The sequence below is a fragment of the Sebastes fasciatus genome, chromosome 16 (genome assembly GCF_043250625.1).
Source record: "Sebastes fasciatus isolate fSebFas1 chromosome 16, fSebFas1.pri, whole genome shotgun sequence".
Lineage (NCBI taxonomy): Eukaryota > Metazoa > Chordata > Actinopteri > Perciformes > Sebastidae > Sebastes > Sebastes fasciatus.
The window spans coordinates 12,157,416-12,173,175 of record NC_133810.1 but is presented as its reverse complement, the minus strand read 5'-3'; the positions used below and the strand labels follow the sequence as shown (position 1 = coordinate 12,173,175).

The 15,760-nt window shown below is 39.4% G+C and overlaps 1 protein-coding gene across 2 annotated transcripts in view; it reads right to left on the bottom strand.

Moving 5' to 3' along the window:
* Positions 1 to 15,760, bottom strand: part of LOC141752270 (rho GTPase-activating protein 26-like) — a 107,553-nt gene that overhangs the window by 35,371 nt on the left and 56,422 nt on the right. For both annotated transcript variants that reach the window (XM_074610048.1, XM_074610047.1), the window contains exons 10-16: positions 12,817 to 12,911; positions 10,683 to 10,761; positions 9,672 to 9,708; positions 9,335 to 9,400; positions 5,815 to 5,889; positions 5,614 to 5,698; positions 4,559 to 4,617 (exon numbers count right to left, since the gene is read on the bottom strand). In XM_074610048.1, the coding sequence (XP_074466149.1) occupies positions 4,559 to 4,617; positions 5,614 to 5,698; positions 5,815 to 5,889; positions 9,335 to 9,400; positions 9,672 to 9,708; positions 10,683 to 10,761; positions 12,817 to 12,911 (496 nt within the window). The remainder of the gene's footprint in view (positions 1 to 4,558; positions 4,618 to 5,613; positions 5,699 to 5,814; positions 5,890 to 9,334; positions 9,401 to 9,671; positions 9,709 to 10,682; positions 10,762 to 12,816; positions 12,912 to 15,760) is intronic.

Genomic DNA, 15,760 nt, shown 5'->3' with positions numbered 1-15,760 from the left:
CTGGTAAAATTTAAAAAAAGATAATTTTGCAGCTGCTGTTTGACCCAGCAAACCTCACAACACTAAGCTCTCTGTTTAAACCAGATATTTAAAACCAGATTAGCACGGGACGAGAGCGAGTAAGTCGAGACGAAACCAGAAGAGGAGGAGGACGACGACGAAGATTAGATTTACGAGCAATATGGTGGGAGGAGCTGGAGGGGATACGTGAAAGAGAGGAGGAGGAGAAAGGGAGGAGCTGAAAGAGAGAGTTCAACTGAGGACGCTGTCCTCAAAACACCCCGCTGCTTCTGCAAAAATTCTGCCTTGGCAAAAAAATACAAAAGCGTATTCGCACAAGCAAACACACACAAATTCATAACATGCGAATGCAGACGGCCACATAAACAGAAACAGAAAAGAGGGAAGAAGTTAAAGAGAAGGAAAGAATCAGGGCCAGATCAGAGATATAAATCTGTAAACTTATATAAATAGTTGGCAAGCACGTGTCATATTTTATGATTATTACAAAACCATGAATACATGCATTATAGCATGGCTGGTCCAAGTTAGTATCAAACCAGATTAAGTGCCACGCTCTACTCCTGCTTTTCTCCTAATACACACTTTAACACACTTTTCTCATTTTCTCGCCAGTTGGCCTCACTATGGAGCCATTTCCTGGTGGCGTTGCCAGAGACACACAGTCATTTCCTGGAGTTCCTTCCACTGTCAGCTCGGCTTTCTACTGACAAACAAAGAAAACAGGTCACCGACGCATCCTGCAACTCCGCAGATCGGACTGGACCAGACTAGACTCAATCGCACCTGGGTTTACTAGAATAAAACCAATCCCCCCCACCCCAAAAAAAAATAAATCAGTACAAAGCAGATATAGTAGCAACACGGAAATGATCAGACCATACAAAGCCAGGCTAATCACTGAACTAAACTAGATCGAACAAGGCCAGACACAACATAGAAGAAACAATTCCATTCTGTTGTGGAGAGCAGAGGTAGAAGAAGTGCTCAGATACTTTACTTAAGTAAAAGTACTAATACTACAGTGTAAAAATACTCTGTTACAAGTAAAAGTCCGGCATTCAAAATCTTACTTAAGAAATGATTAGTATTAAAAGTATAAGCATTAAAATATACTTAAAAGTACAGTTTTTTATTGCCTATGTGTGAACAGGTTGTAACCTAAGCTAAAAAATGAGACCTTACGCGACTTTCTGGGTTTCCTCTATCAGCCTGTAGACTGCCACATGAGAAGAATCAAATTCATTGAAATGATTGCAGCGACTGTTGGAGAATTTATGCAATCCGTCTTCAAGAGTGTTTTTTGAAAATGAAATAATGTATCCTGACTCAATACACCGCACCCAACAGGTGCTGATGGACAAAAGGCAGATTTTGCAGCTGCTTTTTCACCCAACAAACCTCAAAGCACAAAGCCTTTATTAGGTTATCACTTTTAGATCAGCTCCCCTGGTTTTTCTTCTTCATTAGGAATGTGGATATCATATAAATATTGTGTAAAAAGCCTTCACACAGCAGTCCTAGTGGCACAGTGGGTGCCCTGTTATCTCAGTAGGTGAACCATCTATTTGTAGCCGGTTTAATGGCAATGTCATGACCTCACTCACAAGATGAGTCATATGATATGTTCTCATTCTCCAAATTAAACGGTGCAGGAATGCTTAAGAAAATTGCTTCAAACAGACATTCATTGGGGGAAGAAAGACCAGGACAAAGAATTCTTGTCTCAAGTAGTACAAAAAAGAAAAAAACCTCGAATCCATCTTTAATCCATTCATAAACCGTACATATCAACCTGACATGACCCATCGTAACTCAATAAATAACTAAAGGTTACTTAAGGAATTTCCTGCCACGCAGTAAGCTCTCCATGAAACCATATGACCTGTTATTTAGTACAGTGTGTGCTTTATTTAATCCAAAGTAGTCTTAGAGTGGCTGTTTGTAGTGTTTTTATATGGTTATGGGGGGACACTGCAGGTGAATAAGGTGAAAACACTAATAGATATCACTATGGAACTTCTTCAGTTGATTACTTTCATTGAGACAATTATTTTTTTGTCTTATTTTCTGAAAATATATGTTTAAATATACAAATGAGGCATTATCTTATCAAATTTATGCTAATTTGCATATATTTCCAGATCAGAAATCTGATGATTGGATGAAGCCAGGTTTAAAATTCTTGTTTCATTGTGTTGAGGTATTAGAGTGAAAGGTTTTTACAGAAGGGAATTTTGGATATCTCTTTTTATCACTCCATAAATACTGAAAATACTATCAACAGCAATAAAAAAACAATTTTCACCATGTTTTTAGGAATAAATGTTCTATAAATCAGGCTATGAATGATGTATGAACAAACCCCTCTGTTAAAACCTTTAGAATATAGAGAGGAATGAAACTGGAAAGTTTGGTGAATGTAAGTGCTACTGAAGTGGAGATTTCTGCCTCAGAGTTTGAGAAAAAATGGCCTTTAAAGTTATGGATTGTAAAATACATTTTGCAAGACACTATGGGGTAAAAAAAAACAAAAAACTAATAGATATCACCAGGAAACTTCCCAAGCTGATTACTTACATTAATATGATTATCTTTTGTATTTCATGTATTTTTAAATGTTATGTTTAAATATGCAAATCGAGGCTTATCTAATGCTAACTTTGGGTGAATTTAGGAGAAATCTACAGACGCAAATAAACAAAGCAGTAAAATAAACACCTAAATGTGTACATTATTTTGGATGTTTTCTTTCCACTAGTCTGAAAGAAGACATCAAAATCTAAAAAATGACCAGTGCAGGAAAAAACATGTTTTTGCCTGTAGTGGTCTCGCATTGACCTCAGTGGGAATCAAACAAGGTCAAACTGCAGGAGAGTCAGTTTCACATTCTGCCGACTGAACTCACATCCATCCATTATCCATAACCGTGATCCCAGCTGACATTGGGCCAAAGCGGTGTACACCCTGGACAGGTCGCCAGACTATCACAGGGCTGACACATACAGTAGGGTACATCCCAATTCTTTTAAATTGCATCCACGTTTTCCCTCACTTGCGTCTTTTCCTTGCGTCTTAGTCCCTCCCACCAGGAATGCATGGAGAGACGCAAGGAAACCGTGCGAGGAGAGAGGAAACGAGGAAATATGTTTTAAGAGAAATGAGACGTCCTTTCCTCTGAAGCGTCACATGAAGCGACGTAAGTTTCTGATGACAGAAGCAGCTGATCACAGTCAGTCGGCTTTAACAGCTGTTTGTGTTTGTACTGTACTAATATAAATAAAGACACAGTTATCAGTGGCAGAGCAGCAGTGTTTTCTCTCTGTAGCCTGTTACCTGTTTAACAAACACCTGCACATGAATAACAGCTGCAGTCTGTATTTATACTGTGGACCTTAGAGGCTCAGGAACCATTTCTACTGGCACAATGCCTTTATATTAGTTATTTAGTATTTAGACTGTATTTATTGATATTCTGATTTTGAATTCATGATTTAATAACCCAGAATATGATTACTGTGTCTTTTGAACCCTGGAAATTATTTATTAGGTTAAATGTTTCAGGGGAAATTGAAATGATGTAACTCCTATCAAACCCGACACTCTTTAATCGAATTATCAGCCTCACATGTGACTGAATGGAAATGCCAATTAATAATGTAATACGTGTTTGTTGCTGACAGACAGACTCTCCTGCTCTGTCTCTGACTTTAACTGTATCCTTAATAAAAGTTGACGGGGGGAAAAGTACAGATCATGAAAAGAAAAATCGTTCAATAAAATGCGGAAAGCTGTTTAAGGTCTGTTTGTCAGGTCTTATAAATCCCCTTTCAGTGATAGGCTGCTTCAGCCGCGGTGTGTGAAGGAGAGACACCGCAGGTCCTTTCTGCTGCTGGAACACCTACAATTAACACAGATTTTAACCAGATGGTGAATCAGAAGACAAACTATAAACTATTAAACGTTTACTCTGTGATCTGTCTTCACTGCGGTATAAAACTTCAGTGATGTTGAGAGGTAAAGTTATCAGATCAGTTCGATCGGCAGCAGCGTTCAATCAGTAACTGATATCCAATAAGGGGGCGTGTCGGTCGGTAAAAGACTTCCGTGAAGGATGCTCTCGTGTATCCTCGCTCATCGTTCCTCCGTGCAGAAATAAGAGCTTTTGGACGGACTTAAATATGGCGCACCAGAACAACTTCCGGTTCAAGCGAGGAGTGAGGAAACGACAAATTGAGATGTACCCATAGAGACAGACAACCATTCACGCGCACATTCACACCTACGGGCAATTTAGAGTCAACAATTAACCTAACCTGCAATTCTTTGGACTGTGGGAGAAAACCGAAGAACCCGGAGAAAAACCCACATGGGTTAGAAGATGTAAACTCCACACAGAAGGGCCCCAAGGCAGATTTGAATCTGCGACCCTCTTGCTGTGAGGCGACAGTGCTAACCACTTCACCAACGTGCAGCCCTTTGAACTCACATTTGAGAGGCACATCAAATTAAAAAATAATAAAAGGAAAAAACTCACTGGCAGCTTTGATGAAGCTCCTCTGGTACTGGTACGTCATGAGGGGCCCGGGCAGCACTCTGGAAACACAAGAGACGGAGACTTCAGGTGCAGAACGTCAGCTCGGAAAATGGCGCTTTGCGGAAAAAAAAAAAAATCAATAAATCTAGACGGTTCTGGGCGAGCGCTCATCTAACGATGTTCCCCTTCTCGTCTTTTATCTCCACCGTGCCGACTCGCACAGCTGGACATCAGTTTATCCCTTCAGCCTGAGGAGCGTAATGACTCCTGCTGGTTTTCAATGAGGCCTGACCTGAGCTCCTAATGCTGGTAATGTGTATATGTGTGTAAGTGTGTGGATGCTAGTCGATTCTGTGAAACTGTCCATTTATGTGCCGATGAAGTGCATGTGTGTGAGTCTACATGTTTACCTGTGTGTTTGTGTTGTGCACACAGCGTAGACCCATTCAGGTACAGGAGATTGAGCACAGCTTGAACACCACTACTCCTCTTTTCCCTTTCATGCACTGCTCCTTCTACTCAGCCTCCCACAATCCTGATCCTTCCCTCATTAACAGTAGTTGAGAGGAAAGGAAGTCATTTAACCATCAACTGCTACACAGTGACCAGCAGGTAAGACGGGGGTTGTACTGACTGAGCACGTATGTATGTGTGAAGTGGAAAAACAACAACCCCTTTATGGCAAAATACAAGTTTACATCATAAATAAAATAGGCTTAACAAGCATGAAAAAACTGGAAAATTAATAATTTAATGAGGTGGATACAGGCCAGAGATCTGTTTTACACAAAAGAGACTGAGAGCAGCAATATGCATTTATTCAAGCACAGAGTGAAAAGAGCAAAAAGAAGCGCTGCAATTTCCGAGCGAGACGAATAATTTAGAGTCGTGAAAGGAGCGATCAATTCATTTAAATGGGCCTTTGAGGTTAAATACATTTAATCTTTGAAAACACAACAGTAGGGGAATTTTCATAACTACAGAACTTTGCACAGCTGTTTCAACGTATTTTTTATACCTTGCATGTGCATTTCTGTGAGCCTTTTCACACAAACCTGAGATAGTGCTTGATGGCACTCGTGATAGTCTTGATCTCCCACTCTGAGTTTTCCAGCTCCACGTCAGCACACGTCTTTGGATCTGAAGGACGCAAATGTGAAGATAAAAAGGAAAGTTATTATAGTAAAAGTTAGTAATTATATATCAGAAGAGAAATTATATTTCATTTTCAGTTTTTACTAAATATGTGTGTTTACCCATAGCGAGGCCCAGTAGCTTTTGTACTCTGGAGCTGACGCCAACGATTCTGTACAAGCCCTGATCATCGATACCTGAAGAGGAGATGAGAGGAGAGGAGAGGAGAGGAGAGGAGAGGAGAGGAGAGGAGAGGAGAGGAGAGGAGAGGAGAGGAGAGGAGAGGAGAGGTTACCTCCTGCACTTATTCCATGGACATTTTCAACCAACTGAAATATAGTCAGTGCTTCCTCATCTGAGTATTGTACACTTGCTGCATTTGAAATTACTGAAGATAAAATTAACATCAGTGTTCTAGTACTCGAGATCGGTTCTTTTCGAAAATCTTGGTTTCTACTCGGACTTGTCTCAGTCTCAGAGGATTCAGGATTTTATTTCAAGACCAGGCATGACTTTGGGGATATCATTAAATTGTACATTGTCTGATTATTTGTAAATATCATTCCTATGATTGTTCATAGAAAAACAAAATTTCCACACATAAAATTCCCATCTGCAATGCCTTTTGATTATTTTATCAAGACATTTCTCATGTTACACTTATACATGCACATATATACAATATATATAGCAATAAAAGAGGTGAATGACGAGGAATCTTCCATTTGTTTTCTGTGTATTTTTTATGTGAATGTGGATCTTTCAGATCAATTTGAGGAGTGGTTTGCATGTTCCACATTTTATTGTAAATACTGACACTGTATTGTCATGCATGTCATGTCTTGGTCATGTCTCTGTCTCGATACACTCTGGTCTTAGTCTTGTCTCTGTCTCGATACACTCTGGTCTTGGTCTTGACTCGGTCTCGATACACTCTGGTCTTGGTCTTGTCTCTGTCTCGATACACTCTGGTCTTGGTCTCGTCTCTGTCTCGATACACTCTGGTCTTGGTCTTGTCTCTGTCTTGATACACTTTGGTCTTGGTCTCGTCTCTGTCTCGATACACTCTGGTCTTGGTCTTGACTCGGTCTCGATACACTCTGGTCTTGGTCTTGTCTCGGTATCGATACACTCTGGTCTTGGTCTTGTCTCTGTCTCGATACACTCTGGTCTTGGTCTTGTCTTGGAATCGATACACTCTGGTCTTGGTCTTGTCTCGGTATCGATACACTCTGGTCTTGGTCTTGTCTCTGTCTCGATACACTCTGGTCTTGGTCTTGTCTCGGTATCGATACACTCTGGTCTTGGTCTTGTCTCTGTCTCGATACACTCTGGTCTTGGTCTTGTCTTGGAATCGATACACTCTGGTCTTGGTCTTGTCTTTGTCTCTATACACTCTGGTCTTTGTCTTGTCTTGGAATCGATACACTCTGGTCTTGGTCTTGTCTTTGTCTCGATACACTCTGGTCTTGGTCTTGTCTCTGTCTTGATACACTTTGGTCTTGGTCTCGTCTCTGTCTCGATACACTCTGGTCTTGGTCTTGACTCGGTCTCGATACACTCTGGTCTTGGTCTTGTCTCGGTATCTATACACTCTGGTCTTGGTCTTGTCTCTGTCTCGATACACTCTGGTCTTGGTCTTGTCTCGGTATCTATACACTCTGGTCTTGGTCTTGTCTTTGTCTCTATACACTCTGGTCTTTGTCTTGTCTTGGAATCGATACACTCTGGTCTTGGTCTTGTCTCTGTCTCGATACACTCTGGTCTTGGTCATGACTTAGTCTCGGTTTAGGTGGTCTTGACTACAACACTGGCTAACGTACATCAGCAAGACAATTTTACCAGTCAAATGTTAATTCATCCACTTACAAACAATCATAAGATATATGGCGTGGGGGGGAAAAAACAGCTTCCTGGTTGAACTTCAGGAACCGTAACTGAAGAAGGCATTAATGTCAATAAGATGCCACATCTCCATGCTTACATAGAAGGTTTTTTTAAACCTAGCACCACTCAAAGAGTGCCATTCAATTAATCTGTCAAAGAAAATATAATTGCTGCATCTAAAAAGGTGCTTGAAGACTATTACTCAGCATGAGGGCCAAGAGCAGGGAAGCGAGGAAGGGTTACTGTCATGACAATCTATTTCAGTGTAATTCAAGAAAAACCTAGCATGTGAATACATGTACATTTGCCTTGACATTTGATTTTCTTGTTCCATTTTTTATTTCAATACATGTCCCTCATGTAAAGATTAATCCTGGCAGCACAAGGAACACAAGGGCCTTCATTATATACCATATAAATGTAAATGTATCTGCCCAGCGATGGACAACCAAAGAGTAATAGATGCTCTTTATGCAGCCTTGAAAAAGGAAAAGGGAATGATTCAGCACATTAGGACCATTACTGTGACATTTTAGAAGAAAGTCTGTCCCTCTAGATGCATCAGAAGACAACATAATCAGAGGGTAGAGGCGGGTTTAAATCCCGCTAATGACCTTTGACACCTGTCATTTCAAAACGGCCACTAAAAACAGCTTTTGTGCTACATGAGGTTAGTGGAGTAATTATATTTCTCCCATACACACACCAAGTCTCTTGAGACTTGAGAAACTTAGCTTATCTTTCACCGGCGATACTTGTTCTTCATCTTGAAGCACAATGTCACCAATTTGACAGTCTATACTTTTGTGAATCCAGTTTCCATGTTAATGTACTAACTCATTTTTACAATACCTTCGGTCAAACTCTTGTTTATGGAATCTCATAATTTTGTGATTTGTAATCACCGTCATTTGTTTGAATTTGTTTAACCAATAGTGTCTTCACAGTTTCACATTAGCTTCCAGTGAAACTTTACTGTGTTTAGTTTGCTGTAGCTGTGCGTCTACATGCTTAGTATACATACATACTGCATACATTTGGTCAACTCTATATTGTATGTAATGATGTTATGCCTTCCTAGCATTCCTAATGTCTCCCTATATTCACCTAATGAGCTCATTAAAGGTGTTCTATATGATATCCAAATGCAGGCCCATTTACCATTTAAAGTCATGATTAATTTGCAAATATATCCATGTCAATATACTGTATTTCTCTCCACATAACTCATTGTTGGTATTCATATGAGCTCAGTTTTCAAAGTATGAAGGATTCAAATTTGTAATATTTAATGTTTGGTTATGTATCACACATACTATTACAAGGTGCTCCAAAATCAGAAATATTTTGGTATTTTTGCTTGAAAAATCACTTCAACAATCATCAAAATAGTTGCCAATTAATTTTCTGGCGAATGGAATAACTGATTAGGCGACTAATCATTTCAGATCTGCAAAATACTAGTCGTCTATTCATGATACACCTAATTATGTAAACAGAAAAAAATAGGGCAGAAAGAGCTTTTCTGCAGCTGCTATTTTGCTCTTTAAGTGCATGTGTATAAGTTTACATGTGTGGAGCATACTGTGTGTATTTTAAAAGGAATTTTGAGAACGTCTGTAGTCTATACTGTGTACCACTGCGATCTGAACTGTATCTAATGTAACGGAAACATAGAGCGCATCAGTCTAAAGAAGCAGGAAATCCACAGAACAAAAAGAATAAAACAAGAATCTGACTTAACGTTGATCGTACCTCGAGTCTCCACTGCATAAATGAACTTTTTCATCACGTTGAACCCGATCACATCCAGCTGGGCCACTGATGGAGAGGGAGACGAACAGAATGATTACAGCAAAAACAGAAAAAAGATTTTTAATTTCCATTTCTAAAATGAGATAAACATTTGAAAATGCAAACACTGGGCAAACGTTATCCTTTAGAGATACTGAATTGAAACGTTTTTATCCATAGATAAATGCAAATGCAATGCAATTTAATATAACCCTGCCAATACAGACAGTCAGATGATAATGGTAAAGAACACTCTGCCCTTGAATGCAGTTCATTGATACCAGTTTAAGCCACTTACTGCCTTCAGCCTGGTTGTCTCTGTTCAGATTGTATACCTGCAAATAAAAAACACACTTCAGATAGAAAATAATTTACAGCTAAGCCTAACGAGGGCGGGATATATTTGTGCATCACGTCTCGAAACACACCAGTAATATTCTGTTGTGCTGTTTTTCTACGTGTGCCTATTTTCTACCAATTATGAGAATACATTATCCGGGATATATCTGGATATTGAGGAAAGTATACAATTATTGTTGGATTTTCTGCAATCTGTATAACTTCAGTTCCCATGGTAATGGTAAAAATATTGCGTTTACTGTAATTAGGCTGTATACCGACATCATTACAGCATATCCATAAGTTGTTAAATTTATAATTCATATGTTTTTTGTACATTAAAACAACAGTAAACTAACTTTAATACAGGAAATACAGTAAATACCAAGTCTGTGACTGTGTGTGTTTATGAATCCACCCCATTTGTCTGGGCTTGTTCAGGACGAACTGGACTGGGTGTGGTTGCAACGTGTAGCTGTGGTCAGCGGTGAGTTTATCAAGGTGAAGGGCAGACAAAAGAAGAGGGAAGTCTTAACACCAACAACAAAGGGAGGATGAGCTTAAGTGAAACATGAACATTTCTTGTTTTATTGCAGATTGCAGGAGCTCAGCAGCTGCTTGTTGGAGCTTGCGGTGGCTTTATTGACGGTGATTACCTTTGCACGTTTGAATGTCGACACGAGGATGAGGGAGGTGTTGGAACATGAACGTGACTAAATAATAGTGTGGAAAGAAGCACCAACACACGCTTCCAGGCTTAGGGCGAAATTAAGACGAAACTGGCTGTCAGTCAACTTTCCTATTATGAAAATGAACACCACTGACAGCATGCAGAGGGAGGGCTGCAGAAGTCGGACCAGTGCTACAAACATTATTAGTAGACACGTAGTACCCTCTCTCTCTCTCTATCTCTTTCTCTCTCTTCACTCATTTGTCACCTAAGTACAAACTGGTAACCGTGGTAACCTACCGGTTCTCTCCCATCCATGGCCTCCATCCACAACCTGCGGTCTTCTTCTGACAGAGCCTGCATGGTGATTACTCCCGTCCTTCACACACACAAACACACATACAAAAGGCACATTTGCTTATCAAATATCAAGATCAGGAACAAACACTGTCCGTTAAATGCTTAACAAACCTCGCAAATACTGGCCGAACACACACAAAGATAAACATGCAATGTGTGATTCATTGACGATTAATCGCGATTAACTATGGACAACCATAAGATTAATCAGGATTAAATATTTGAAACGACTGACAGCCCTAATACAAATACATGCTCGACTGAAGAAATGTTTAAAGAGCAATAGTAAATATACAAAAGAAAAAAACAAGACAGCAACAACATTTTTACTGCTTAAATTGCACACAATAATAATATCTACCAAAACTAAACCCATTGATTGCTATTTCATTCTGGGTTTAAAATAAAAACATTTCCTGAAATGCAAACAAGTTAATTTTAAAAAATAATTTAAAAAATGTTTTTAAAAAAGGTACACGTCTTATAGGCTAGTACTCCTTAAAGGAACTATAACTTTAACTGATCAAACTATGATGATGTGTTTGAACGAAGCTTCGATGCAAAGAATTTGCGTCGTTGATTTGGTGGTGTGACTACTGTATCACCTTCAAGTAAAAACAGATGATCGACAGCTTTTTCACCATTAAAGGATCAAAAAAGGATGAAGAATTTAGCCTGAAAGTTCACAGAGGAATCTAGCAAATCAGACTGATCTTATCAGAATGTCAAGACGAGAAAAATGGACTAAGTTTTTTGACCAAATTACATTAAACGATCAAGATCACGGGAACGTGCCGCAACTCCTGCAAAACTCTTGTGATTATATTTCAACATTGGAAATATGTTGGCATTAGATATATCACCCTGATACAGGCAACCTTCAGTGTGCACACTCATACACACTACCACACACACACAGCCTCATTGGTCATGTCCATCCCAGACAGTCTTGTAAAGGTTTCCAATCGGTCCTGTACAGTCTGTCACCGGCAGCACAGTCACCTTCAGCTGTCGCCACCGCAGCGCTACAACCCCCTCCTCCACACACACACACACACACACACACACCGATCTATACACTGCCCTTCAAACATGACACACCACCAAGAGTGCAATCACACTCATAGAGGCATGTGCACAAGCCCAGTCTGCACATGGCTGCACACACCCAAATCAAAACAAATGTTTACAAAATAGACCTAATGAAATGTATTTATGAGAGTGTGTGTGCAACAGAGACACACAAATTATGTGTCGACACACCATCCATGGAAATACCACTTTATACTACTTCAGACAAACAAACACACCCGTGATATAAATAAAGGCTGAATGGGGAAATGGGAAACAAGTGGATGAGATAAGGACACAAGGTGAGTTGATTTGATGTAGGAAGGCTGAAGTTGAGGAGGAGTAAGGAGGGAAGAGGAGGAGGAGGAGTGTAGGAAGAGAAGCACCAGGGGGCCGAGTGTGGCCTCCATATCCCATCTTCAGGTCCAAATCAACTGAGCACCCCCATGTGTCTGTTAGCTGTAACTACAACACGTAAAAAAAAAGACCTCACGTCACTCACTGAACTGATGACGGCTGATCAGAGCAACGGAGCTGCAATTAATCACATGAAGACAACCACAGATATAAAACAAGACAACACTCACCGGTGTCAAATCCCATGATGCTTCCGTGACTTATAACAAATTCAGAAGCGCTAAATATTTAACTCTTTCCTGGCTTGCTTGTGTCTATTTTCAGAAAGGTTTTCCACTACAGCTTTTGGGCTGCGGGGGACAAAATCACTGATTTGGTTACAAGTTGTGAAATAGAATCTGATGTATTCATGCATCGATATTCTCAGAGAATTCAACAGACTCGGTGATGTTTCCTGCTGCAGATATCCACACTATTCTGGAGATGGAAAAAGAGCTGTAAATAAAATGTCTTGAAAATAGACATGTTGCATTACACTGATTAGGGCTAATAAAGACACAAGCCAGAGGTGGGTCAAAGGAAGATTGTGGGGTGAGTCCATGATTTGAACAGGAGACACATGCAGTCAAATCCCTCACTGACTGACCTGTCCACAGCCTCCACATCAAAACAGAACCTCTTTTCTATCGAGTCCGTCTTCCTCCTGGTGCACGACTTGAGGGTGAAGCTCTCCTCGTCTCCCTGACAAAGACAAAACATGACAGCGGTATTATTTTGATGCAGGCATAACCAACTGCTGAGATGATGGATGTTTTCTTGGACAAGACTGAGACAGATTGAGACAGTGGTTCCCAACCTTTTACCTTAAGGGACCCCTTTTCTATCATTGAGTAAACTGACGACCACTGACTAAGTGACTATTTTATGGATATTACATATTATATTCAATGCATAACAATAACAGTACAGAACAACTGATTAACTGTACAGTTACAGCAGATTATTTCTTGTGAATATTGCATCAGAGATGAGTTTTCTTGTTATTTTTAGGGACTTTTAATACAATTCTCTGTATTGAGTATTTTTTTTAACACTCATTCATACTTAATAGACTTCTTTTTTGACAAATTCAGTGTTTTCTTCTCCCTGACGCTTGGTCATTGCTTTTGTAGCTCTTTAGTTGTTTTAACTGTGTACTTTTCTAATGTAGGACCAGGCTGTTTAGCAGAGAGGGAAGGCTCTGTGAATATAACTTGTGTTCAGTCTTCACTGTTATCACCCTTATCCTGTGAGATTTGTTTTAAGTTTAAAAATATCCTCTCGTGCTGGAGAGCAACTGAAGCTACAGTTTTCCAACTTGCTTAACTTCCAAATGGAAGCACATTGAAATAATTTTGGACAAAGCAATTAAAACGATTTGAGCATTGTCTCATAACAGACTGAACCCTAACACTGTTCGTGAGAAACCCAGCTCCTCAGTCACGATGCAAGTGGCTGTTGTTGTAATGTTAGTCTCTTCACTAATGTGGTTAAGGTTACATCCACATGGACAATTCGGGTGCCACATGTTGTAAGTCACCAAAACATAATAATAAAACTGGTTTAAATTCATTATGAGGTGGTTGTCTTGACTTTCTGGCCCTCATAATACTGGTATTAAGTATACAAGGGTGTGTCGATTTCTGAAAATCTCAGCCTCTCCATCTTTCATAAGATGTGGGTTTAAGGTGTGTTTTATATATACAGTATATATATTTTATTTACTTTTTTACAGATAAAGTCAACACACATGCAAAGCATTTCTTTACTATTTTACTATTTTATTATTATTGATTATGGCTGTCAATCGATTAAAATATTTAATCGCAATTAATCGCACGAACATCCAAAGTTAATTGCGATTAATCGAGAATTAATCACACATTTTTTATCTGTTAAAAATGTACTTTAAAGGGAGATTTGTCAAGTATTTAATACTCCTAACACGGGAGTGGGCAAATTTGCTGCATTTATGCAAATGTATGTATATATTTATTATTGGAAATCAATTAACAACACAAAACAATGACAAATATTGTCCAGAAACCCTCACAGGTACTGCATTTAGCACAAAAAAAAATGCTCAAATCATAACATGGCAAACTGAAGCCCAACAGCCAACAACAGCTGTCAGTGTGTCAGTGTGTTGACTTGACTATGACTTGCCCCAAACTGCATGTGATTATCATAAAGTGGGCATGTCTGTAAAGAGGAGACTCGTGGGTACCCATTGAACTCATTTTCTTGAGGTCAGAGGTCAAGGGACTGCTTTGAAAATGGCCATGACAGTTTTTCCTCGCCAAAATTTAGCGTAAATTTTGAGCATTATTTACTCTCCTTGTCAGATAATATGACATGGTTGGTACCAATATATTCTTTAAGTTTTCTAGTTTCATATGATACCAGTATTTTCACTCTAGTTTTAAAACTGAGCACCCTACAACCAAAGAATTGCAAGTTGTGTTAATGTGTTAAAGAAATTAGTGGCGTTAAAACAAATTTGCCCAGATCTTGACTCTATGATCCTCCATGTATATGTTCTTGCTGTCTTACTGTGTGGGAGCTGAAAGGCTTTCTGTGATCTTCACTGTTTCTACTTTTCCTTCCACTCAAAATGCTCCTTGAGAGCCCTCAGAAGAAGACAGGCCTGGACCTGCATCAGCTTTGTGTGTAGGTGGAGAGAGTGTTAACAGATAGCACTTTGAGAAAATGGTCGGAGTCATGCTGCTTACTCAAAACATCTTTGGCGACGCAGCACTCTTCGTCTACTGAGGCTGCTGTTGTGGGAGAAATTGTTACCTCTCTCTTCTATAACTGATATATCCCCGTATGACTGTACGCTTGTGTAACATGGCATCGTGCGTCAGAGACGCTCGTCTTCTCGGTGACGCAAAACTTGACATTTTCTGTAGACAATTTACAATAAATTTTAAGAGTTTTCTGCTCGCAAAACTTCGAAACAAGCAGAGAGAGCTTGTTGTTGTTGGAGAGCAGCCCAGTGGGATGAACTGGGTGAGAACCAACTGCACATCAGACAACGTGATGATAGGCGGAAGTGACACTCTTGTATCCGTATATGTGTCTAAGCATGCGGAACATTTGCGTGCATATAGATAAAGATATACATGTAGAGCAGTGATTCCCAAACTGGGGTCCGGACCCCCTTTAGGGGGGCGCCAAAGATCACAGGAGGTGCACCAGGATTTGTCTGCTCTGAAGTTGTAAAAATTTGATTTGCTCATGTATAACTAATAACACACTACCTGGATAATATATACAAAAAAGTCTGTATATAAAACTATTTAAAAAGATATACATTTATTTTTTAAACTTGGTAGCAAAAACTAAAGAAATATTCAATCCATATTTGTTGGCGTTTAGCCTTTCAAAAACAACATTTTCACTTTGCTCTGTATTAATGGGGTGGTCTAGCAGCAAACTAACAACACTATCAATTAAATTTTTTTTAACCACAATAACCAAGGAGCTTTTATATTAAATTAATTAAGTCGTTACCAAAAGAAAGATCATATTATGTATCTACATTCACC